Source organism: Sphaeramia orbicularis, chromosome 5, assembly GCF_902148855.1.
Source record: "Sphaeramia orbicularis chromosome 5, fSphaOr1.1, whole genome shotgun sequence".
NCBI classification, from domain to species: Eukaryota; Metazoa; Chordata; class Actinopteri; order Kurtiformes; family Apogonidae; genus Sphaeramia; species Sphaeramia orbicularis.
This window is the reverse complement of record NC_043961.1, coordinates 5679920-5707362: the sequence shown is the minus strand read 5'-3', so window position 1 is coordinate 5707362 and position 27443 is coordinate 5679920. Positions and strand designations below refer to the sequence as shown.

The window sequence follows — 27443 nt, the reverse complement described above, 5'->3', positions numbered from 1 at the left end:
TTCAGTATAGAACCAGTTCTGTTCCACTGTGAAACATCCTCTGGTTTACACTGTTTACACTGCCTGGAAACATCAGAAAACCACATTATAGAAGCCCGAGTCAGCCCCCTGAAAAGCTGCTATGGTTCACTTCTAAACTGAGACGGCATTGGTGCAATAGTTTGTATATTTTATAATGTGCTTAATTTCTGTATCTCCTTTTACCTCCACCAGGAGGTATTGGGATCACTTTGCTTTGTGTGCGTGCCTGCGTGTGTGTTTGTTTGTTTGTTTGTTAGCAAGATAACACAAAAAGTTATGGACAGATTTTCATTAAATTTTCAGGAAATGTTGATACTGGCACAAGGAAGAAACGATTACATTTTGGTGGGGATCGGGTGGGGGGGCTGATCTCTCTTGGCGGAGGTCTGCGCTCTCCCCGAGTGCTTTTCTTGTAATTCTTTTATTCTGTATGTTGTGTGCTTGTGGTTTATGGACATGTGTCTGCAATAAAGTTTATTATATTAAACTACAACAGAGTACAACATAAATCCTGGTCACGAAGAACTCACTATTAACATTATTGAAGTAAAACACATTTAACAAACAAGAAAAGCACTCAGAGAGCGCAGACCTCCGCCAAGACAGATCTGTGCCCCCCCCCCGTGGATCACCACCAAAATTTAATAATTTCTTCCTTGTGCCAGTATCAATATTTCCTGAAAATTTCATGAAAATCCGTCCATAATTTTTTGAGTTATCTTGCTAACTAACAAACAAACACACAAAAAAACATGTAAACACACAAAGCGAAGCGATCGCAATACCTCCTGGTGGAGGTAAAGAACCCTATGTTAAAACGATAACTACTTAATACTAAAACAATTCATCCTAAACTTCAATATCTAAAGTAAAATATATTTCAGTAGTAATGCTGTACACTACTGCGTTACATCAGAAAGTAATCTGTTACTGTAATGCATTACTTTTGTAACACATTACTCCCAACACTGGGTATTACCCACTAAAAACTGATAGCCCCTCCCCTTTGACGCCTTTATTGTGGCTCATGGCAGCTCATGTGTACGTGTGCACTGAATATTTGAGTCTGTTGCACTTCTTGTTCACACCGTACACGACGTCTGCACTTGTGAAAGCTATTTAAAGAACAAACTGCCGCTCCCTCCAGACCAGAGGAGAAATGTTCCAATCATAAAGTCTGACTGTGTTCTGCTATTGTGAGTGAAGCTCTTTAGTCATGTGTAGAAACGTTAAAGGCGCCTCTGAGGCCGGCTGTAGTTTCCCATATGTTTCTGTCTGTCAGTGGGTCTGCGCAGAGCACACACACTGGATTTACTGCACACTCCTTTTTATTCCATCAGTCCTATGTGCTGATGTATGCATACCTGCATGTCTCCAGGTATGGCGGCTGAAGACCTGGTCCAGAGCTGCTGCGCTGCGGGCCAGAGATGGGCCTCTGAAAATAAGCACTGCAACCATCTGCCTCTGATCGGCAACGATAAGCACTCGATATGCAGGTAAGTGGTACGCCATCAGGGGGGTTTAACTGGATTTAATGAAGAGAATGGGTGAGATACTTCTATTGGATAATTACTGCAGTTTCTGCAACAAAAATGTGATTTAACACCTTCATTCAGTGAGTGGCTTCTTATGTGTTAACCCATAAAGACCTGTAATGGCAGAATTACTTACATCCATATACAGTACCAGGCAAAAGTTTGGACTCACCTGGTTACCTCCGCCAAGGAGGTTATGTTTTTGCCAGGGTTTGTTTGTTTGTTTGTTTGTTTGTCTGTCCGTTAGTGTGCAACATAACTCAAAAAGTTATGGACAGATTTGGATGAAATTTTCAGGGTTTGTTGGAAATGGGATAAGGAAGAAATGATTAACTTTTGGGGGTGATCCGGAAGAAATCCTGGATTCTGGATCACTTTGAAATTTTCGTTAACATTGTGGTAAATGGGGCCAAAATTTTCGTTTCCCAATATCTCGCTTAATTATTGACCAAAACTCATGAAATTTCACTCAGGAATTGACAATGGGGTCCTCTATCACATTTCAAAGGCTGATCCGGATCTGATCCAGAAGGCGGATTTTATCTCAATTTATATAAAAAATGGGGGTGCCCTTACTTTTTGGCCTACTGTGCCTTTAATATTAAAGGTAGAAATTTCTGACAAGCGCCATCGTGTAGCTCAGTCAGTTTCGCATCGGGAGTATGCCACCGGATTTCATGTAGCTTTAATACTTAAGGAGCTAGATCCAGAAGAAAACCGCCATTACGAGAAATGTGATTTTCATGAATAACTACTGAACTAATAAGGATATAATTATGAATCCAGTTGCTAATGGTATGTTTTCATGGTCAAGGAATCTTAAAATATAGGTCAAATAAATATGGGACTAATATTTATGGTGGAAATCACAATATGGGGGAATTGTGCAAATCTCATGCAATTTGACTCAGGGATTTACAATGGGGTGTTCTATCAAATGGCAAAGACTGATCCGGATCTTTCAAAAAGTTATGGACAGATTTGGATGAAAATTTCAGGAAATATTGATACTGGCACAAGGAACAAATGATTAAATTTTGGTGGTGATCGGGGGGGGCACTGCTCTGCCTTGGCGGAGGTCTGCGCTCTCCGAGTGCTTCTAGTTTTTCTTTATTTTTATGACTATTTCCATTGTAAATTCTCACTGAAGGCATCAAAACTATGGATGAACACGTATGGAATTATGTATTTTAAAAAGGTGTGACAAAACTCAAAGCATATTTTATATTTTAGATTCTTCAAATAGCCACATTTTGCTTTTATTACTGCTTTGCACATTCTTGGCATTCTCTCAATGAGCTTCATGAGGTAGTCACCTGAAATGTTTTCCAAAAGTCTGGAAGGAGTTCCAAATGATGCTGAGCACTTGTTGGCCGTCTGTGGTCCATCTCATGTCATTTAAATAAGAAGGTGAGTCCAAACTTTTGCCTGGTAGTGTATATATTCATATATATTTTCATATATTTCATATATCATATAGGCTTCTAACTCTATTTCAGATAGATTCATGTCACTGTGTATTCTAGAGCAGTTTGGACCTCTTTTGTGTTGTGTCCAGAGTAGAAGGAAAAAAACAACATTTCTCACAGGGGTCGTATCTCTAAGTTCCTGACACTAACCAAAACACTTTGGACACATCATAATTTCCTCATGGGACACAGAAGACTACATTGTGATTTGTATTTTTGGGTTCAGACCGTCTCAGTCTTTTGTCTGAGTGATATCTCTTTCTATGGAGCTCCAAATAAAGTGATTTCTTTGACACTGAACACTTGAACTGACCCTTCTTTTTTGAAGATGAATTAGTAGAGTATTATTTTTCCATAACAGACCCAAAACAGCCAGTAACAACCAAAAGCATCCATTGATATAAACTGTTTAATACCTGCTGGTGCTTAAAAAAATTACATTGTGACTGTTTTACAGCCGAAAACAAAAAACAAAAAAAAAACCTCTTTCTCCAATAATGAAACTGGGTAATGGTGAAAATCAGATAACAATTATCCAAAACACTGTCAACAAAAAGAGCCAAGACTATGACTTTTGGAAAACACATTGACATTTTGTGAATGGGAGTCAGAGCCAGTAATTAAAGCATCTTGTGATAGTTAATTTATTGATATTTAGCTCATAAAGACCCAAACAGCCACTGATGACCAAAACCATCCACTGATGTAAACTGTTTAATACCTGTTGATCCACTAATCCTATTAATACATGTAAATTATTGGTATAAAATACAGTTCTTTATCTTTTCATGGTCATCAGATATGATGCATTTGGATGGTCAGAGGCTCTGTAGTTACCGTGGAAACACCAAAATTTTCGACAACATTGATTCACCAGTAAAACCCATGGAGTTGGATCAATGAGAGTGGATGGACACACTGGGTTTATGTTCAATTAATGAGAGATTTTACAGAAAAAGTCATTTTTTTCTTCAGTTTTCTGTGTATGTGACCCTCAACTTTAATCAGAGCTTTAATTAACATCTATACAATCAGTAAATGACATAATAGGAAAATACCTGATTTTCACTGAGGAAAAAAAAGCTAAATACAGACGATAATATCACAATAAATGGTGTTAAATCACTTAAGAAAGGTTAAATAAAGTTTGAGTTTTCTCAGTTTTCGATATAATAACCCTCAACTTGAACCAAAAAACACCCAAACATCCAGTGTCCTACTGATCTAAACTGTTTAATACCTGTTGATCCATTAATTCTATCAATACATGTAAATAATTGGTGTAAAATGCAGTTCTTCATCTGTTCATGGCCATCAGATATGACCCATTTGGACATTCAGAGGCTCTGTAGTTACCATGGAAACACCATCATCTTCTATAACATTGATTCACCAGTAAAACCCATGGAGTTGGATCAGTGGCAGTGGATGGACACATTTGTTTCATGTTCATTTAATGATATATTGTACTGAAAAAAGTCATTTTTTTTCTCATAATCCTCAACTTTAAGCTTTTTCAAACATCTACATGAACAATGAATTAAATTTAGGAAAATGCATGATTTTCAGGGGAAAAAAAGCCAAACACAGAGGATAATATTATGATAAATGATGATAAATCACTTATAGAAAGGTTAAATAGAGAGAAAAAATCATTTAGGATCTGCCACAAAAATAAGACAGGGTCTTTATGGGTTAAACAACAAAGAAAGCATTTAAAACAACCTCAAATCAGCAGAAAAAAGACAATAATGCTGTTTTTATTAAATTTTTTTTAGTACACAGCAATTCTGAAAAAAAAAAAAAAAAAAAAAAAAAAAAAAAAAAAAAAAATATATATATATATATATATATATATATATATTATATATATATATATATATATATATATATATATATATTAATGGCTCATCCAAAATCATGTATTTTGTTGACTTGTGTATTTATATAATGCCAGATGATTCCTATGATTTTACAAATCCGGATAATATCCTAATTTTTTTCTTGTTTTAAATGTTTTTGGAGGTTTTGTGGTACTTGTGCATTATTGTATTATTATGTAGTATTTGTTGTATTGAAAAACCAATAGAAGGGAAAACAAATCAAGTATTCCTTGTTTATATGATTAAGATAAGATAAGATAAGATAGGCCTTTATTAGTCCCACAAAGGGAAATTCCAGGTTAACAGCAGCAAAAGTACAAAAGCACACGAGCAACAGAAGTGCCAAATCAAAATGAAGACGAATCAAAAATCAAAAAAGCTACAATTTACAGTTGTGCATATGTTAATCACGCCACAGGTTGGATAGGGTCAATTAAAACCACATGGTGGTTATTATTATTATTATTATTATTATTATTATTATTATTTTGACTCCACTTTGAACACAAATTTGACCCCCTGAATGTTAGCAAAAAATAACATTTATTTGACCAAAAAATTCAAGTCTGGCAAAAAAATGTTTTATTTGAAGTCGCCAAGAAAAAATATCACAAAATGACTCGGCCACGCCCCCTCAAAAATCTAAATACATTATGCAGTTGGGAGCCATCCCCAAATCTTTTTCCACGTAGAAAAATTCAACTTGGTACTGACATAGCCCATGGTAGGACAAGTAAAAAATTTCATTATGGTCCCGGCCTAAACCCAACAGGAAGTCGGCCATATTGGGTGGAAGTGTGGACATATAAAATCCCACCCCTCATACTTTCATCATCTCCTCCTTGGTTTTTATCCAATTTGCACCAAACTTGGTGAAAATCAATAACAACTTAATATACTTGAATAAAGATTAAAGATCAATAGTCTTCAAAATGATCTGTTCTTATGTCGCCTCTTGATGGATGTTCTGTGTATGTTGTGTTTGCGTCAGCGTTGCCATGAAGCAGTGTTGCCTGAGCTCCATGAAGGAGAGTCGGTGTGAATCAGGGATGATCTCAGCCAGAGGAGGAGCTACCTGCCAGGTGGAGGAGGTGGAGGAGGAGGGACGGTGTTCAGACGACTCATACCAGGCAAGTCACCAACAACAAACAATATCCGAAAGAGAACGATGTTTGATCGTGTTTGGATTGTGCCACCACTTACATATATGTTTATATTAGGCCTGTAACGGTTCACGTACCGAACCGAACCGTTTCAGTACACACCTGTTCGGTTCGGTACACAGCTGTACCGAAATGGCACAGTATGATGACAAAAAGAAAAAGGAAGGTAAGACGTTGTTTGATGCGAAACTTTAAATACGCTAAAGTTTCACACGGACATATTGAAGGACACACGCATTGGCCCGAAATACGAAATAGTAGCTGATGTAAGGTTAAAAAAAAACAACAAATATGATGTGAACCTGGAAGGAAGAGACTGAAGACCCTCCACCATCAGTCCAGTCCTGTCTGGGATCAGTTCAGGTTCAGGTGAAAGACAACAATGAGGAAAGGGACTGTGATAAGACGGACGTTGTTTGGCCCCTAGGAACTACGGTAGTTCTAAAACACTGACACTAGCTCTGTCTGTCTCTCACACACGCTGTATAACAGAGGAATAGAACTCGGAGTTGGCCGCTGAAAGTTTATAAAAATAAAGATTCACTTTCGTTTCACGCCAGCGTTAGTTACGTTAGTTATGGACCAGAGGACCTCAACCCCCCCCCCCCCCCCCCCCCCGCTCCGACCAAAAAAACAACAAACAAACCATCCCCCAGACAAATCGCACCTTGCGCGCGCACACACACGCGCACACACACACACACAAGTACACAAAGTGTCCTAAACAGTTTGTTCTCTGTCCTAAAATAAATAATTTGGTTCATTGTGTTGTCAATGTGTCTCTTCAGTTTGTTTCAACAGAATACCAGTTTACCGTCCTGTTAATGTTGCACTTCATGCAGAATTTTTTTGTTGATATTTTTATGCAGAATGTGAACTGACAGAACTGGGATTAGGTTTTTTTTGTTTGTTCAAAACTACCTGTCAGGGAAAAGTGCAATACTAATGTTTAAAATACATTTAGTAATATTAATAATTTATTTTATTTTCTATTTGATTTATAGCAGCAGAATTATAGTATTCCTGTTTTCCTATATTCTATTGTGTCCAAAAATAGGGGGAAAAAATGTTCAAAAAGTCATAAATATATTAAAGACATTTTGTGGGGTTTTCTTTTTTCGCGTACCAAACCGAAAAAAAACTAACCATGGCTTTGAAAACCGAAAACATACCGAACCAAAAATTTTGTGTACCGTTACAGGCCTAGTTTATAATATAATTTTACAGACCAAAAAAAGCTGTGATTTGTACCAAAGATGGTAAACAAACAGCTAGTTTTGGACTTGTCGTATGTAATACACACCACCAACACCAGAAGAGCTGCTGCCTTGGTACATTTGACCTCAACCTTCAAAAGTGAAATGAAAAAGTCTTAGAAGAGAAAAAAAAACGCTACAAGTCTGAACATCGTAGACAGAGACCTTTAGCTAACGTGACCTCCATGACTTTTGGATGTGTAGTCTATATAGAGTACTTTCCCAGATACATTCACAGTTTTACCGTAAACTGTAGGCGCTTTTCCATCGACCATCATATTGCGCAAATATAACTTGCGCATAAAAATTTGCCTAATGGAAAAACGACAACCAAAACTCTTGTTTTTCAATGAAAAGTTTTTGCTCTGGCAAGAGTTGGTTTATCAGGTGTAGTGAAATTGGTATATCACACAAAACTGTAATGGAAGGACCTTTTTCCACAACTAGAGTCACGTGAACAAAAAAACCCAGGTGTTGACGGATGTTACAACAAGAGAAGAAGAAGAGTTTTAAAAGAAACATGTCGTGGTATGTGTGGACACACCAGGAAACTGAATCATTTTTTACTTTAGTACGGGATAGAGGAATAATATATAATAATAATAATAATAATGAATATATCTGTAAATAAACATGTTATTTACATTCATCGCCATGTTTATGGAATGACTTCTCGTGTCATCTCGCGATAATAAACAAATGACCGCATTTGTGGTTTAATAGAAAAACTGACATTACGCACTTCTGTTTTTTCAACATTTAGTGAATATCAGTAAAGTTTTGTGCAGATGTCCAATGGAAAAGTGACTTGTGACTTTCTTGACTTGTAAGAAAGTCAGAGAATCATTTGTGTAAATGATGCATATTTCAAACCAAATGTAACTTGTCTGTAATGGACTTTTTTCTTTTTTCAAACTAAGGTTTCATGGTGAGACTTTTGCTCTCTGTCTGTATGACGGACTCTTGGTTTAGGTTCTGGTCTTAGGTTGAAGGTGCATTGTGGATTCTCATGTCCTTATGTGTTTACGTAAAGTTTATGTTGGAGTCCGTTTTGGGCTGGACATAAAGTCTACTTTTCCAGTCCATTTAAATTAGTGACATCTTGGTAACCATCATGTTGCTGTTGTTCGGTGTTTCAGATCCACATCTTATGAAATGCATCTTTTTTTTGTGCTTATTTTATTATAATCTCTGATAAACCTTATCTATGCCAGCAGAGAGGTTTCTGTAAATGTCAGGATATTTAAGTTAATGGAAAACAGGCTGAAATATATTAAAACTGGCACTGCCAAAATAGTTTCTGAAGGCATCTTTCAAACCTGTAAACACTTCCATATGGACGTAGGAATCGTACCTTTAGAGTCGGCTCAAATAGCAAAAGGAAACCCAGTGGTTTGGCTCCGGAGCAGCTGTTCATGTGTTCAGAACGCCAACAAACGCTTTCAGAGCAGAGGAAAAAAAAAAAGGTGAAAGTCTGGATTTCTGTGCATGACAGGAGGTCTGGTCTGAGGTTTCACATGAAATGTTTTACGGAATAAACCTGGATGGCTGTTAAACCATCCTGTCTACCTCCCCTCTGCTGTTTACTAAACAGAGGAGGGTTGTAAATACACTGCAAAAATCCAAATTCTACCAAGGGTATTTTTCTCATTTCTAGTCCTAGACCTCATCACTCTTAAAATCAGACAGAATCACCTAAAGAGGAACTTTTCAGTGAGATATAAGAACTGATTTATAGACAGTAGATCTGGAAAATCCTATTACAAGTAATCTTAGCAAGATATTTTACACTTATTCCATTAACAGATTTTTTATTTATTTATTTTATTTTATTATTATTATTTTGCTTAATTTCAGATTTTTTTGCTTAATTCCAGACTTTTTTTTTTTTTTGCTTAATTCAAGAATTTTTGTGCTTAATTCAAGAATTTTTTTTACTTAATTGAAGATTTTTTTCTTTTTTTTTCACTTAGGTCAAGATTTTTTTTTTTTGCTTAATTCAAGATGTTTTTTGCTTGATTATGTTTAGTTTTTTTTTTTTTTTTTTTTTGCTTAATTCCAGATTTTTTTGCTTAATTCGAGAATTTTTTACTTAATTTAAGATTTTTTTTTTTTTTTTTTTTTTTTTGCTTAAAGTAAGATTTTTTTGCTTATTTCAAGAATTTTTTTTTTTGCTTAATTCCAGATTTTTTTTTTGCTTAATTCAAGATTCTTTATTGCTTGATTCAAGATTTTTTTTTTTTGCTTCATTACATTTTTGCTTAATTAAGATTTTTTTTATTTTTTTTTGTTCAATCTCATTTTTTTTTTTGCTTAACTCAAGATTTTTTTGTTTAATTAAATTTTTTTCACTTAATTCAAGATTTTTTTTGCTTGATTCAAGATTTTTTTTTTTTTTTGCTTAATTCAAGATTTTTTTTATTTTTTTTTGCTTAATTCGAGATTTGTTTTGCTTAATTCAAGATTTTATTTATTTATTTATTTATTTTTGCTTAATTCATGATTTTTTTTTTTTTTTGGGGCATAGTTAAAGATTTTTTTTTTTTTTGCTTAAGTCTAGATTTCACTCACTGAAAAGTTCCCCTTTTGGTGATTCTGTCTTATTTTAAGTGTGATGTGATATTTGGACTAGAAATGAGAAAAATACACTTTGTTAGATTTAGATTTTTTCAGTGTAGAGGTCCTGACTACAGATGCTGGTGACTCCATAACTCACTCTGATGTCATGTTTTTTTCGGGGTGGGGGGGCAGGTGTGTTGCAGCTGCTGTGTCCTCGGCTTACGGGTGCGAAGTGAAGGACGGGGATGCGATGCCCATCAGTACCTGGGATACCCCTGTGGTCACATCTTCCTCACCTGCTGTGAGGAAGAGGAGGAAGGTCCGAACAGCCAGACCCCCCTGAGACCAAAGCAGAAGCCCAGACCCACGTCACTGCCCAGGAAAGGTAACGGACGAAACAGTGGAAGAATAAAACCACCTGTTCCATTTCTGTCAGGTAGGAACTTTCTTTTTAGTTATTAGGAGAAAACAAAAATCAACCTGTTTTTTTTTTTAATTAGGTTTATCTGTTTTGACACTGAAAAAGAAAAACACCTTGAAATTCAATTTTAATTCTTCTATTTTAAAACAACAATCAATGAACCACTAGTTTTTCTTTTGTTTCTAAAAAGAAAATCCAATTACCAACAGATTCACTGACCCTCAACACATGAATACGTCAGGAACTTCTGGGTCAGACCAAATCAGATATCAAAAATGTCAACATGAAACCCCATGTTTGGTCCATTTGATTATTTCCAATTTTAAATTTGTGCATTCAATCGAAAGAATGAAAAGCAACTTGTTTTTTTAATTTTTGATTTGTACATGAATAATGAAATAACAAGTCATTTTTTCTTTTTCCAATTGTGGATTCTCAATTGAATGTGAAAAGAACGAATGATACACGGATTCGTAAAGCTGGACACTTTTTTTTTTTTTTTTTTTTTTTAATTGAAATCTTTATTTCAAACATGTAGAGAGTGAAATCAAAACAAAACCAACCAACAAAATATCAGTAATGATTCATAAAAGGTTGATAAGTAAAGAAAAGAGAAAAAATAAATACATGTTTTTTTTTTTTTTTTTTTAAATAATTAATTAAATATGCTCGAAAAGGAGTAGGAAGAAGTAAAAACTTGTATAGTCCTACCCCCAATCTCTATTTCTTATGATCTCTGTATAAATAATAGCAATTATTATTTTATATGAATATCAATAAAACAACAACAACAACAACAACAACAACAACAACAATAATAGCAATAATGACAATAATAATAATAATAATAATAATAATAATAATAATAATAATAATAATAATAATAATAATAATAATAACACTGATCTTAAATCAGTGTTATGACAGAATATCTACACACATATTAACTTCTGGTCTAATTAGTATTACCTGGGGTCACTTTCCCGGACCCTTTTACAGAAGGTAAAAATTGCAATAATCTTTACTGACATTTTGTGCTAATGTTAACTAACGTATCACATTTGGACTGGACTAAATCTCTGGTACTTTTTCCTTTCGCCCTCGTACCTGTGTCAAACTAATCCAGTCCAAACAGGCTTTAGTTAATTCTTCCTGTGGCTTTGACCTCAGGATATATTTGGAACCATATCTGGCCTGAGCTAACTCTGTTTTTTGTTTTTTTTTCCCTCTGATTCATGCTTATGTCGGAGGTGGGGTACGGGCCCAGTTTGATCTTTGCAAAGACAGATGTTCCGTGCTGATTGGTCAGGAGTCACGTTACCATTCAGAGTAATGGGTATAGATGTACGCAGGCTGGGCTGAATGAGGACCAGATGGAGGCTCAGCCTGTTGTCTGTCTACAAACGCCAGCAGAGTTTGCCTCCACCTCTGATCCATCAAATACCTAATGGTAGTGACATTCACCGATACATTTTACCATCGGGTTGGTCCAGGGTAAGCATTCAGAAGGGTTAAAATACAAGTTTGAAAAAAAAAAAAAAAAGAATAAAATAAGCAACGTGAACAAAATAAGCCACAAACTGAACAGAACTGAAGAAAAAATTCATAAAATAAAAAACAAAATGTAGAAAAATAACCCAAATAAGCAAGTAAATGAACAAAAACAAATACAATATTTACAAAAATAAAAAATAAAATGAAAAATATGGAAAAAAATTGGCTAAAATGAAGTCAAAATTATGACGGCATATTAGGGCCACATAAGAAAATAAAAACACCTGTCACTACAAGAATAAAGTCGTTATTTAACGAGAATAAAGTCGTTATTTAACGAGAATAAAGTCGCAGTTATAAAAATCTCATTATGTAATGAAAATAAAGTCATTTTTTAACAAGAATAAAGTCCTTAATTAACAAGAATAAAGTCGTAGTTTTAAAAACTCATTATTTAACGAGAATAAAGTCGTTATTTAATGAGAATAAAGTCGATATTTAATGAGAATAAAGTCATTATTTAACAAGAATAAAGTCATTAATTAACGAGAATAAAGTCGTAGTTTTAAAAAACTCATTATTTAATGAGAATAAAGTCGTAGTTTTAAAAATCTCATTATTTAATGAGAATAAAGTCGTAGTTTTAAAAATCTCATTATTTAATGAGAATAAAGTCCTTAATTAACAAGAATAAAGTCGTAGTTTTAAAAACTCATTATTTAACGAGAATAAAGTCGTTATTTAATGAGAATAAAGTCAATATTTAATGAGAATAAAGTCATTATTTAACAAGAATAAAGTCATTAATTAACAAGAATAAAGCTGTAGTTTTAAAAAAAACTCATTATTTAAGGAGAATAAAGTCGTTATTTAATAAGAATAAAGTCGTTATTTAACAAGAATAAAATTGTTATATAATGAGAATAAAGTCGTACCCACTCATTGCATAATGGAGAACTTGGAACATTTTGTGATGTTAGGGTTAAAATACAAGTTTGTGACCATGAATGCATTATTTTGGTGGTATAACAAAACCAGACCTAAAGAAAACAAACAGACAAAAAAAAGGTGGTACAATCCAAAGGAGACTAAAAAGTATTCCTCTCTTCCTATTGGCTGTTTTTCAAAGTTAGGTCACAACCAGAAGGGGCGGGCCTTCAGCTCTCTATAGTTTCACAAACCGAACCCTTTCCAAAAACGCCTTATACATGTATGTTAACCTTATCCTGCTTCTGCTCTCTCCACTCTAACTCTATTTCCATTCAAATTTAGTCCAGTCCATGCATTTTGGCCGCACAGCTCTTTTATCATAACTCTAAGTAACAGTTTCATGATGAGGATGGAAATTATAAGGTTTAAATCGATAACAGTTGAGAGTTCCATGTAAGAAAACAACACCAAACGTCGATACTCCAGACAGGTTGTTAAAGTTGTTAAAAGCTTACAAATGTTCCCAGAGTTGGAACATTTGTAAGCTTTTAACTGTAGTTTTTTATTGGATCCACATCCACAGCGTGAACGTGTTGCGCTCTATTATCCAGTTCCTGTTTGGGTTTTAATGAGAATAGTTGTATCCAAGTGTGATGATGAGGTAAGGGCAGTGTCCTCCCTTTTGTTCATTCATAACATCACAGGGATTCCTGCTAAACCCCCCCCCCCCCCCCCCCTTTAATAGGCTCTGTTCTAAGCATTGACTGCAGCTCATTTCCTTCAGTTTTATAAGATAAATCTGAATGATGTCACTGTGAAGGAGGGAGTGGGTGAACCTGTGTGTGTGTGTGAGGATGCACCAAGGAAGGCTTTACTGAGCCAGTGTTTTATGGATAAAAAAAACAACAAAAAAAAAAAAAATAGGATGAGATGCACTGTAATTATTTCCATGGGGGGGATACGTTTTCAGTCTTATGACTCAGCGCCTTTTAATTAAAACAGGAATCATTTAATCGCCTCGCTCCTCTGAATTTAAAGCCGAGCTAATGACTGTGAGAAACATTTACTTTAAAAATCACTAATGGATTTGTTGAAGTCAACTCCTGGCCTGAACCTTTACCTGGACACTACAGGTGTGTGTTGAAGAGTATTCATTTATTTATTTATGTATGTATGTATGTATGTATTTATTTATTTATATTTATTTATATTTATGTATGTATGTATTTATTTATTTATATTTGTATTTATTTGTTTTTATTTATTTATTTATTTATTGCTATTTATATTTATTTCTTTATTTTTTAATTAATTAATTAATTAATTAATTTATATTTATTTATTTATTTCTATTTATTTCTATTTATTTATTTATATTTTTTCTATTTATTTATTTATTTATGTATTTATTTATTTATTTCTATTTATTTCTGTTTATTTCTATTTATTTATTTATTTATTTTTATTTCTATTTATTTATTTATTTATTTATTTGTATTTATTTCAATTTATTTATTTATTAATTTCTATTAATTTCTATTTATTTCTATTTATTTATGTATTTAACTCTTAGGGGTCTGAGCCTATTTTGGCCATTTTTGAGTACTTTGATTTTGCCTTTATATGTTTATGTTTATGTTTATGTTTACGCATTTGGCAGACGCTTTTTTCCAAAGCGACTTACAGGGGAAAACCAATTAAATCACTCAATCAATCAAATTTTATTTATATAGCGCCAGATCACAAAAAAGTTATCTCTTGACATTTTATATATAGAGTTGGTCAAAACCAGACTCTAAGTCAATTCTACAGAAACCCAACAGAATCCTCCAGGAGCAAACACTTGTGACTGGTGACAGTGGAAGGAAAAACTTCCCTTTAACAGCAGAAACCTCGAGCAGACCCAGACTCCTGGAGGATGGACGTCTGCCTTGACCAGTTGGGGTTAAAGAGAGAGAGTAGAGAAGGGGAAAAAGAGAGAGCGATAGAGATAGGGACTGGGGAGAGGGGGAGAAGGGGGGAGTAGGGGGAGACACATGGAGGCGGTTGAGGATAAGTGAGTGGTGATGATGAGGGCAGGGAAGAGGCCGGACCACCGCAGCAGGTCCAGAGATAATCGTGAAAGAATCTGTGGTTGTCCTGGGAAAAACCTTATTAGAATATTTAAAATGGAATGTTTGAAAGTGCTAGGACAGGAGGTGCTCTCGGAAGAGCTGGGTCTTCAGGAGCTTCTTGAAGATAGGCAGGGATGACTCTGTTCTTGTAGCACTTGGTAGAGCGTTCCACCAACGTGGAACGACCCATGAAAAGAGCCTACTTTTGATTTTGCCTTTATATACAATACACGGTCTATATATATATATATATATATATATATATATATATATATATATATAAACTATACATTTTGAAAAATTACCCCCAGTTCTGCATTTATAATTTTTTGGAGTTTCCTTTTCAGGACGTCTGTAGGTAGTGGGTTGGTGGATATTTGTCCAGATTTACAGACCCAGGTTTTCATGCATGAGTGAACAGGAGCAATCTGCACAATCCAAGTTAAAACTGGTTTGCACGAAGTAGCGGTGGGATTTAAATCCAATCAAAGGTCATGGGAGGGGCCAATGGGCATCCATCTTGTTTTCTACAAAATTGGGACCGTGCCGCCCATGGAAGTGAAAGTGAAACATAACACTCATTTACCTTTCCTCCACCTCCTGAAGCTTTGCAAACTTTCATTTGAGGCAGTAGGACTGCACCATGCACCATGGCAAAAAATTTGTTTAAAAAGCATCGAATTGTGGAACAAAGTTTGTTCGTCCTTGTAGTGACCATTCTCCTTCAAAATCGTAAATTTAACAGCAATTGCACTCAGTATCTTCTTATTTTTCTCAGTATTTTATTAGTATTTTACTAAATGCTGCTGACAATCTGGGACCTGAGAACAGTGTTTTGTTTCTGTGTATTTTTTCTGCTGAAATGACTAATGAATATGAATGTGAATCTGAATGTGAATCTGAATGTGAATGTGAATCTGAATGTGAATCTGAATGTGAATGTGAATCTGAATCTGAATGTGAATCTGAATGTGAATGTGAATCTAAATGTGAATGTGAATCTGAATGTGAATCTGAATGTGAATCTGAATGTGAATGTGAATCTGAATGTGAATCTGAATGTGAATGTGAATGTGAATCTGAATGTGAATGTGAATCTAAATGTGAATCTGAATGTGAATGTGAATCTGAATGTGAATCTGAATGTGAATGTGAATCTGAATGTGAATCTGAATGTGAATGTGAATGTGACTCCTTCCAGTGTCAGACACCAAGTTCCCCAAAGAGGCCTTCTCCATCGGTGCCACAGACGACGCTGCCAACACGGTGGAGGAGCAGGAGGAGGTGGATGAGTGTCAGCTGTACGCAGGCCAGCTGTGCCAGCACACATGCACAGACACGTGGGGCTCGTACCGCTGTGGATGCCACCCAGGATACCACCTGCAGCCGGACGGACACTCCTGTGCACCAGGTCCAACAACTGCACCTGCACCTGCACAGACTAGGACCGACAGGACACTGTTTAGGACGGGATTAGATTAGATTAGATTAGATTACATTACATTACATTACATTAGGATTGGATTACCTTAGATTACATTACATTAGGATTGGATTACTTTAGATTACATTACATTACATTAGGAATGGATTACTTTAGTTTAGTTAAGAGTAGATTAGATTACATTACATTAGGATTGGATTACTTTAGATTAGATTAGATTACATTAGATTACATTAGGATTGGATTACTTTAGTTTAGTTAAGATTATATTAGGTTAGTTTGTATTAGGATTAGATTAAATTACTTTATATTAGATTAGATTAGATTCGATTATGATTGGATTAGTTTAGATTAGATTGTATTAGTTTAGATTAGATTAGTTTAGATTAGATTAGGATTAGTTTAGTTTGGATTAGATTAGATTAGATTAGATTATGATTGGATTTGTTTAGATTCGATTTGACTGGATTAGTTTAGATTACTTTAGATTCGATTAGTTTAGATTGGATTAGATTAGTTTATAGTAGATTTGATTTGATTCAATTCGATTACTTTAGTTTAGATGATATTAGATTAGTTTACATTAGGATTACATTGGATTGGATTAGTTTAGATTAGACTGGATTAGTTTAGATTGGATTAGTTAAAATTAGATTAGGATTAGTTTAGTTTGGTTTAGATTACATTACATTACATTACATTAGATACAACTTAATTGATCCTTTGGGCAGAGACCATTGAGGTTCCAATAGCAGCACAAACACTGAATATATACACAAGAAAATATAACTCTAAAAAAGAAAACAGTATTGAAAAAAACAAACAAAAAAAAACAAGCAATTATACTTTGTAAAGTATAAGTAGCAAAGTGATGATAATAATAATAATAATAATAATAATAATAATAATAATATCTAATTATGCTGTTTGATTTCTCCTGATCACATTACTGCTGTTATCTGATAAAGCGTTTCAGTTTGTGTTGTTTACATCGTCACCTGAATAATCTCATAAATGCAGAAATCAGACAATGATCAGAGTATTAGTGCGCACGTAAATTAACTCAGTGTCGACTGTTGATCTGTGAAATTATCACTTAAGTGAGTTTTCATTCCTGTGAGTAAATGGACATTTAGTGTTACAGTCGGTCTGAAACTCAAAGTAAGAACAGTCCGGTTTGTGTCATTTAAATAAACACACACACACACATGCACAGTGACCTGTTGACTCATATTTACTGATTAAATGATGGTGGATTTATCTGTAACCAACATTTCTTTACATCAGATAAACATCATTAATTCTACCGGGTTTGTTTGCTCAGTGTGGAGGAGCCGCTCCATAAAAACTACATGTCGGAAACAATAATTAGTTAACAAATAAACAATAAATGACCGTAACGTTTATCTCATGTGAACTGTTTTTTGTTTTTGTTTTTTTTTGCGTCTTGTGGTTTCAGAGTTATCCAGTTCTGTGTGTGTGTGTGTGTTTGTGGTTTTATTGTCAGTGCTGTGCATGTTAATGTTAACAGCGTGTTCCAAGTTCATCCTAAAATTAATGTACATGGTTAACAGCCTGGTTAAATGAGACTCTGCTGGCCACAGAATTTACGGATCATTTTAGGACGAACGGTGGTGGGGCGTCACAGTCTGGATCATTAGTGGAAAGTCCTGCTGAATATACATGTATGTGGGATTTAGACACTGGTCGGATCTCCACTTTCACCGCTTATAATAAACACAAGAGCTATAAATGTTTAATAGGAATTTCTATGGTCTTGCAGTGGCAGATTGTTTTGCTAAATACAAGACAGACTGTTATATGTAACCCATAAAGACCTAGCGCTACTTTTAGGGCAGTTCTCAAATTAATTTTAACCATTTATTATAATTTTATCCTCTTTTTTTTTTTTTTTTTTTTTTTTTTTTTTTTGTTTTTTCCATTCTTCGTTTATTCTTTGAATATCATACAAAACTTTCCTTTCTGGCAAAATTAAATGTCCACAACCTAAATGTGAATGAAAAGTGAGTCGCTAATCCAAGTTTTTTAGTAGAATATAAAACAAATACTAGAAAAGACTCAGAGAGCGCAGACCTCCACCAAGGCAGATCAGTCTTGGCGTTGGATCAATGACAGTGGATGGACACACTGGGTTTATAGATATTAAATAGTAAAATGAACAAAAACTTTAGAAATCCTAAAGAACACCAAAAAAAAAGTAAAAAAAAAAAAAAAAAAAAAAAACCTCCAAATGGAGTAAAAAAAATAATAATAATAAAATAAAATAAGCAACAAAATGAACAAAAACAGCCAAAGTGATCAAGGAAATTAACAAAAATGAATAATAAATCAACAAAATAATAAGTAACATGGACAAAATAAGCCACAAACTGAACAAAATTGAAGAAAAATTATAATTAACCCATTGAGTTGGATCAGTGACAGTGGATGGACACACTGGGTTTATAGATATTAAATAGTAAAATGAACAAAAACTTTACAAATCCTAAAGAACACAAAAAAAAGTTAAAAAAAAAAAAAAAAAAAAAAAAAAAAAAACAAATGGAGTAAAAAAAATAATAATAATAAAATAAAATAAGCAACAAAATGAACAAAAACAGCCAAAGTGATCAAGGAAATTAACAAAAATGAATAATAAATCAACAAAATAATAAGTAACATGGACAAAATAAGCCACAAACTGAACAAATTGAAGAAAAAAGGATCATTAACCCATGGAGTTGGATCAGTGACAGTGGGTGGACACACTGGGTTTATACATTAAATAATATAATGAACAAAAACTTTACAAATCCTAAAGAACACAAAAAAAAGTTAAAAAAAAAAAAAAAAAAAAAAAAAAAAAATCCAAATGGAGTAAAAAAAATAATAATAATAAAATAAAATAAGCAACAAAATGAACAAAAACAGCCAAAGTGATCAAGGAAATTAACAAAAATGAATAATAAATCAACAAAATAATAAGTAACATGGACAAAATAAGCCACAAACTGAACAAATTGAAGAAAAAAGGATCATTAACCCATGGAGTTGGATCAGTGACAGTGGGTGGACACACTGGGTTTATACATTAAATAATATAATGAACAAAAACTTTACAAATCCTAAAGAACACGAAAAAAATAAGTTAAAAAAAATCCAAATGGAGTAAAAAAATAAAATAAAATAAGCAACAAAATGTACAAAAACAGCCAAAGTGATCAAGGAAATTAACAAAAATGAATAATAAATCAACAAAATAATAAGTAACATGGACAAAAATAAGCCACAAACTGAAAAAAATTGAAGAAAAAATAATAATTAACCCAATCAATCAATGACAGTGGATGGACACACTGGGTTTATGTATTAAATAATAAAACGAACAAAAACTTTACAAATAACGTGAAAAAAATAAGCAAAAAAAAAAAAAAAAAAAATCTGTGAGATGAATGTGTTCTAAAACATTTGGAATCAATGAAATGTCAACACAACTGAACATATTTAACCATTTAATTTTTGTAATTTTAGGGGAAGCCGGGCTTCCCTTGCAGTCTGTGAGAAACCGCCACTGACACACGTATATTAGAAGACAATAGACAGAAAACAAAGAGACTAGACAGACAAAAAACAAAAAAATAAACATACAATAGACAAAAAAACAGATTAAAAAAGACTAAGACCAAACCATTTCCATGTTCGTTTTTAAATTAGATCTTTATTGTCATTGTACAAATCTGATCAGTAGCTCTTCAGCCGTGAGCAGAAATAAAACAGTAAATAGATTTGATAATAAATAAAAATATATATGCACAGCGATAAAACAAAACAAAAAAAAAAGTGTAGCAGCAGAGAATGAAGCAGCAGGACATGGGCTGCAGAATGTATTAAAATGCAATATGAGCAGTGTGACTGAAAAAGGCCATAAAGTCCCAGTTGGACCATATGGACCTGATGTCAAAAGAACCTCCATTTGCATCGACGTACATCTGTGTTATTTACTGAAATGGTGTTCATGTTGTCTCTTATTTGCCCTCCTGTTATAAATGCCTCATTTAATCTAAATGACGGAAGATGAGAAAATCCCTACGCTGTAACATTTTAAATATTTCACTTCCATTAAAGGCTTATACAACAAGAAACTTGATTTGTATCTTATGCTCATTTATAGTCATTTCGCCATGATTATGCAGCGGTTTAACTGCAATAGATTTCATTAACATCCGTACTGGTATGGCACTTGAACAAGGCCCAGTTAAATGGCCTCATCAACATTCCCAGCAACCTCAAATGAAAGATAATTTATTCACAGACCTCGTTCTGCTCTTAAAGCTTCAGTCTAATGACAAAAACATTCAGCATGGGTCGAATCTGCACCGGCCTTCAGTTGTCATTAGGAAATAGATATTATGTGGAATATGACTCTTTTTAGAATTGGTTTTAAATATCAGGAACGAGTGAGTCAACCTGATGTCATTTATTTCTGCTGCATGTTGAACTGGTTTAAAGCAGGGTGAATGGATTTCCCTCCTGGAGTTTAACCCCGCACTTCTCGCTCTGTTATGGTATTAGGGATGTAACGATTACCGGTATAATGATAAATATGTGGTAAAATTCCTAACAGTTAGTATTATCGTTTAAATTCTAATTATCATTATAACCGTGTTTGATTACTGCACTTTCAACACAAACTTGATATGGAAAATGGTCGAACAACGGCGATAAGGTTTCATCTTTAATGCACATTTGTGTGTTTGGCATTCACTGTTTTAGACTCATGTTCATTTAGGTTCCACATTTAGACCACTATGAGCTAAAGTGGATCAGAATCAGTCAAATAAGAACAGAATAAACTAGAAATAATGACAAATAGAAACACTTCTCACACCATTACACTAAAAATATACTAAAGTATACAAAAACTATGCAAAATACACTAAAAATATACTAAAGTATACAAAAAATATGCAAAAATACTCTAAAAACATACTAAAGTATACTAAAAATATGCAAAAATACACTAAAGTATACAAAAAATATGCAAAAATACAACAAAAAATATACTAAAGTACACAAAAAATATGCAAAAATACACTAAAAACGTACTAAAGTATACTAAAAATATGCAAAAATACACTAAAGTATACAAAAATATGCAAAAATACACTAAAAATATACTAAAGTATACTAAAATTGTGCAAAAATACACTAAAGTGTACAAAAAATATGCAAAAATACACTAAAAACATACTAAAGTATACTAAAGATATGCAAAAATACACTAAAAATATACTAAAGTATACAAAAAATATGCAAAAATACACTAAAAATAGACTAAAGTATACAAAAATATGCAAAAATACACTAAAAACATATTAAGTATACTAAAAATATGCAAAAATATACTAAAAATACACTAAAGTATACAAAAATACACTAAAAATATACTAAAGTATATTAAAAATATGCAAAAATACACTAAAAATACAAAAAAGTACGCAAAAAATATGCAAAAATACACTAAAAACATACTAAAGTATACAAAAAATATGGAAAAATACACTAAAAATATACTAAAGTATACTAAAAATATGCAAAAATACACTAAAAATACACTAAAGTGTACAAAAAATATGCAAAAATACACTAAAAACAAACTAAAGTATACAAAAAATATGCAAAAATACACTAAAAATATACTAAAGTATACAAAAAATATGCAAAAATACACTAAAAACATACTAAAGTATACTAAAAATATGCAAAAATACACTGAAGTATTCAAAAAATATGAAAAAAAACCCACTAAAAACATACTAAAGTGTACTAAAAATAAGCAAAAATACGCTAAAGTATACAAAAATGTGCAAAAATACATTAAAAGTATAATAAGTATGCAAAAAAATATGCAAAAATACACAAAAAACATACTAAAGTAGACAAAAGATGTGCAAAAATACACATAAATACATATCTTTAATGCACATTTGTGTGTTTGATGTTTACATGTTAATATTTGAATGTTTCTGCCACAGAAAGTACATTGTGCCTATTATTTTATTTGGGGTTTTTTTTGTTGCTGTTTTTGTTTTTTTTTAATTATTTCAGACTGTGTTTAAATACTCCGTGAACATTTTGACCACATTTCAACAGTACCGCCATAATAATGATAACAGTGATATGAACTGTTCGTATCGCTTCATCCCTGTATGGTATGTGAGCGCTGACATGTTCTTCCTGCTTTGTTTCTGCAGTGAGTCCTGATGAAGACAACAGAGTCAAAGAGGAGGAGGACAGCCCCGTAGCCCCGCCCACAGCCTCCACTACCACCACCACAACCAGTACGACCAGTACGACCAGCAGAAGCCCTGTCCGCCGGAATCCATGTGCAGGTAATGCTAATGCTAACAATGTTCTACAGTGGCGGAAAAAATTATTAGACCACCCCTTGTTCTCTTCAATTTCTAGTTTTTGTTTTGTTTTGTTTTTTATTTGTCTTTTTTGAACAATGTAACAGTACATACAAAGGAACGGAATTACAGTGCATTCATTATACATTGCCTTTTATATCATTTCCCCTCCTATGCCCAAACCAACCTGAAGGCCCTCTGAGAAGGGGCAACAGAAGGAAGAAGAACATTATTATAACATAGTCTCTGAGCAGCAGAAAACCAAATAAGTACAAGCAATAACAAATCTGTGATGTACAAAAATATTAACAGAGTTAATGGAAATAGAAGAATTTTTTTTTTTTTAAATAAATAAACAAAAATAATAATGATAATAAAAAAAAGACATACCTTGTAGATACTTGTGCCTACTGTAAAATATTAGACATTACATACATGTATCAAATGTGACAATAATTGGTAGACGGAATGAATTACGACGAAAAACAACACCTAAACTAGAAGCACTCGGAGAGCGCAGACCTCCACCAAGGCTGATCAGTGGCCCCCCCCATGCCCCCCCCCCCATCACCACCAAAATGTAATCATTTCTTCCTTATCCCACTTCCAACAAACCCTGAAAATTTCATCCAAATCTGTCCATAACTTTTTGAGTTATGTTGCACACTAACGATCAGTGCCCCCCCCCCGTGGGCCCCCCCACCCCCGATCACCACCAAAATTTAATCATTTCTTCCTTATCCCATTTCCAACAAACCCTGAAAATTTCATCCAAATCTGTCCATAACTTTTTGAGTTATGTTGCACACTAACGGACAGACAAACAAACAAACAAACAAACAAACCCTGGCAAAAACATAACCTCCTTGGCGGAGGTAACAATACCAAAATAGAGTAGGGTGGAGGTGCAATAGGTCAATCTGAAGGCAGTGTTCGTAAAGATCGAAAGTAATCTGAAAAAGATTGCCATTTATTAAAAAATTTAGTTAAGGGACCTCGTAGTGAGAGTCTAATCTTTTCTAATTTAAGAAAAAACATAACATCCTTTAGCCAAAGTGAAATAGACAAGGGTTTAGGAGACTTCCACAAAAATAAGATGCGTCATCTTGCAAGGATGGATGTAAAAGCTATGATATCAGACTCTATTTGATTCAAACTGGAGTCAACAGTGAGCCCAAATATCGCTATAAAAGGGCAAGTATTGACATTTTTCCTCAGAATACAGGGTGGGGAAGCAAAATTCACAATGAACATTTAGTTGTTTTTTCTCAGCAGGCACTACATCAATTGTTTTGAAACCAAACATATACTGATGTCATAATCATACCTAACACTATTATCCATACCTTTTCAGAAACTTGTGCCCATATGAGTAATCAGGAAAGCAAACGTCAAAGAGTGTGTGATTTGCTGAATGCACTCGTCACACCAAAGGAGATTTCAGAAATAGTTGGAGTGTCCATAAAGACTGTTTATAATGGAAAGAAGAGAATGACTATGAGCAAAACTATTACCAGAAAGTCTGGAAGATACTATTAAAGAAGAATGGGAGAAGTTGTCACCCGAATATTTGAGGAACACTTGCGCAAGTTTCAGGAAGCGTGTGAAGGCAGTTATTGAGAAAGAAGGAGGACACATAGAAGAAAAACATTTTCTATTATGTACATTTTCTTTTGGCAAATAAATTCTCATGACTTTCAATAAACTAATTGGTCATACACTGTCTTTCAATCCCTGCCTCAAAATATTGTAAATTTTGCTTCCCCACACTGTAATCTAAAAAAGACTGCCTTTTATTAAAAAATTTAGTTAAGGGACCTCGTAGTGAGAGTCTAATCTTTTCTAATTTAAGAAAAAACATAACATCCTTTAGCCAAAGTGAAATAGACAAGGGTTTAGGAGACTTCCACAAAAATAAGATGCGTCATCTTGCAAGGATGGATGTAAAAGCTATGATATCAGACTCTATTTGGTTCAAACTGGAGTCAACAGTGAGCCCAAATATCGCTATAAAAGGGCAAGTATTGACATTTTTCCCCAGAATATTAGTCATGATCATAAAGTAATCACCCTAAAATTTCACCTTGGTGGAGGTGATACCAGAAAAGTACAGGGGTTGGACAAAATAATGGAAACACCTTAAAAAATCCACAAAATATAATTTTATATGGTGTAGGTCCGCCTTTTGCGGCAATTACAGCCTCAATTCTCCGAGGTATTGATTCATACAACTTGTGAATTGTTTCCAAAGGAATTTTAAGCCATTCTTCAGTTAGAATACCCTCCAACTCTTTTAGAGACGATGGCGGTGGAAATCGACGTCTTACTTGAATCTCTAAAACTGACCATAAATGCTCAATAATGTTGAGGTCTGGGGACTGTGCCGGCCATACGAGATGCTCAACTTCATTAGAATGTTCCTCATGCCATTCTTTAACAATTCAAGCTGTATGGATTGGGGCATTATCATCTTGAGGTGAAGGTGTTTCCATTATTTTGTCCAACCCCTGTAGTACCGGGTACCAGATTCCAGGTCCTTTTTTGTAATGGAAATGCAAAAAGGCCGAGTCCAGTCGAGCCAATACCACGTAGTAGAAACGCGACGTTAGTAAATCAGGCCCTTAGTGTCTCCAATGTCTAATTCTACGGTATAGAGTCCAGTAGGCCGGACGCATCAGCTGTATATTTTTTTTGACGGGGTTGTCATGATGTGTCCGAGCGATGCCTGACCACCCCGAGGTGAAGAACTCCCTCATGACTCAAAGTGAAAACTTTCCCCTTTGCCGATAAACTGTTCAGTCATACTTGATCTGTTCTGTTTTCGCTTCTGCGGGTTCATGAGCTGAATCTTGATCAAGTCCAGGGGGGAGATCAGCGGTGCGAATCCCTAAAGTCTCTGCTTCAAGCGTCGGCCGTCCAATAAAAACCTGGCTCCTTTAAAGTGTCTCTGATTGTTAGTTATAAGAATATCCCGATCGATGTATCGAGCGGCCTTCCGACACTCCACCGCTGCAGAGGCTGGAGCAGAGTGTGTGTTGGTGGGAGATTGTGGGGAAACAGTTCCCGGACCATGGCTCTTTGTGACAGGACTATCGAGCTGTTAAATAGGGAGAATTGATTGGGTGGTGTTGAATGTGACGGCTCATGAGAGGATCCTCCTGCAGCCGCAGACCATCAGTGGAACAGAGTGAAGGAACCGTGGGTGGGGAGAGGGAGTCAGGAGACCATATCATCAGCTGACCAGGAATTTAACGTCTTTTATCGAGAAGTATTAAGTCAATGCATTTTTTGTTCTGGTTTAGTTTGTTTAGATCCTTTAATAATTGTTTTGGTGATCTTTTGGAAATTAATCCTCCAGTAATAAGATTTTAAGGCTAATTCTTCCCCTTCTTCTTCTTCTTCTTTTTCTCCTTCTTCCTCTTTTTTTTTACTTCTTTTTTTCTTCTCCTTTTTTTTCCTCCTTCTTCTTCTTCACTGGAAAACATCTAAATCTTACCAAGTATATTTTTCTCATTTCTAGTCCAAATATCTCATCACACTTGAAATAAGACGGAATCACCCAAAGAGGAACTTTTCAGTGAGATATAAGAACTGATTTATAGACGATAGATCTGGAAAATCTGATTTCAAGAAATCTGACCAAGATAATTTTCACTTGTTCCACTGGCAGGTTTTTTTTGCTTGAATTAAGCAAAAAAAAAAAAAAAAAATTGAATTAAGTAACAAATCTTGACTGAAGCACAAAAAACCCTAGTAATTACTCACTTCATGGAGATAATATGCAAAAAAAAAACCTTCTTGTCTAACAAATAAAAATGGATTTACGCTTAAACATGTTACTGCAGATCAGGTTTATCAAGAACAGCAAAGTTTCAGTGATGGTCTGAATGTCAGTGTATGGGATGGTGCGTAAGTGTCCACTGTGTTGGCTGATATGGAACTAAACATCAAAACCCATGAATATACAAGAGAACAGCTGGAGAAGAACTGTCCACTAGAGTGACCTATGCATGAAAGGGTTAAAGATGTACAAATACTGTATTACATTCCACCACTGTTTATATACAGGGTGACACAAAAAAACGGGAACTTTTTAACAATCCAATAGAACCAAGAGTGATGGAAGAAAAATATTTTATTCATAGTAACTGAAACCTTAAACCATGCCATTTAAGAAACAATGATGGAATTTTCCTTTTTTTAAAATTCCTTCCTGTAGATGGCGTCCTCCTGTACGAATGCATTCTTGAAATCTGCTGTTGAGGTTCCTCATTGACCGCTGCAACATCTCAGCTGGGATACTGTGAATTTCATCCTGAATTCTCTGTTTTAACTCATCCAGAGTTCTTGGTCGAGTCGTGTACACTTTACTGTTGAGATAGCCCCACAAGAAAAAATCACAAACGGACAAATCTGGCGATCTAGGGGGGCCAGGGAACGTTACCGAATCTTGAGATCACACGGTTACCGAACAATTCTCGCACAGCCGCCAATGGTTACTAAAATGGGGGGGTGTTTACTTGTTCAAGGTCACTGTCTCGCAGTGCTGCCACTTGCTCATGTCTGCCAATACGCACTTCAAAAATGCCCGTTTTTTTTTTTACCATAGTAACCATTGGTGGCTGTGCGAGAATTGTTCGGTAACCATGTGATCTCAAGATTCGGTAACGTTCCCTGGCCCCCTAGATCGCCAGATTTGTCCGTTTGTGATTTTTTTCTTGCGGGGCTATCTCAGGAGTAAAGC

General features: G+C 34.4%; 1 protein-coding gene across 1 annotated transcript in view; it reads left to right on the top strand.

Annotated features, from left to right (window-relative positions):
* The first annotated feature begins 1401 nt into the window (after window positions 1–1401).
* fbln2 (fibulin 2) overlaps window positions 1402–27443 on the top strand; it is a 124242-nt gene continuing 98200 nt past the window's right edge. Inside the window, exons 1-5 of the mRNA XM_030135203.1 lie at window positions 1402–1517; window positions 5900–6038; window positions 10079–10271; window positions 16047–16256; window positions 22544–22681. Coding sequence (XP_029991063.1) covers window positions 1402–1517; window positions 5900–6038; window positions 10079–10271; window positions 16047–16256; window positions 22544–22681 — 796 coding nt within the window. The remainder of the gene's footprint in view (window positions 1518–5899; window positions 6039–10078; window positions 10272–16046; window positions 16257–22543; window positions 22682–27443) is intronic.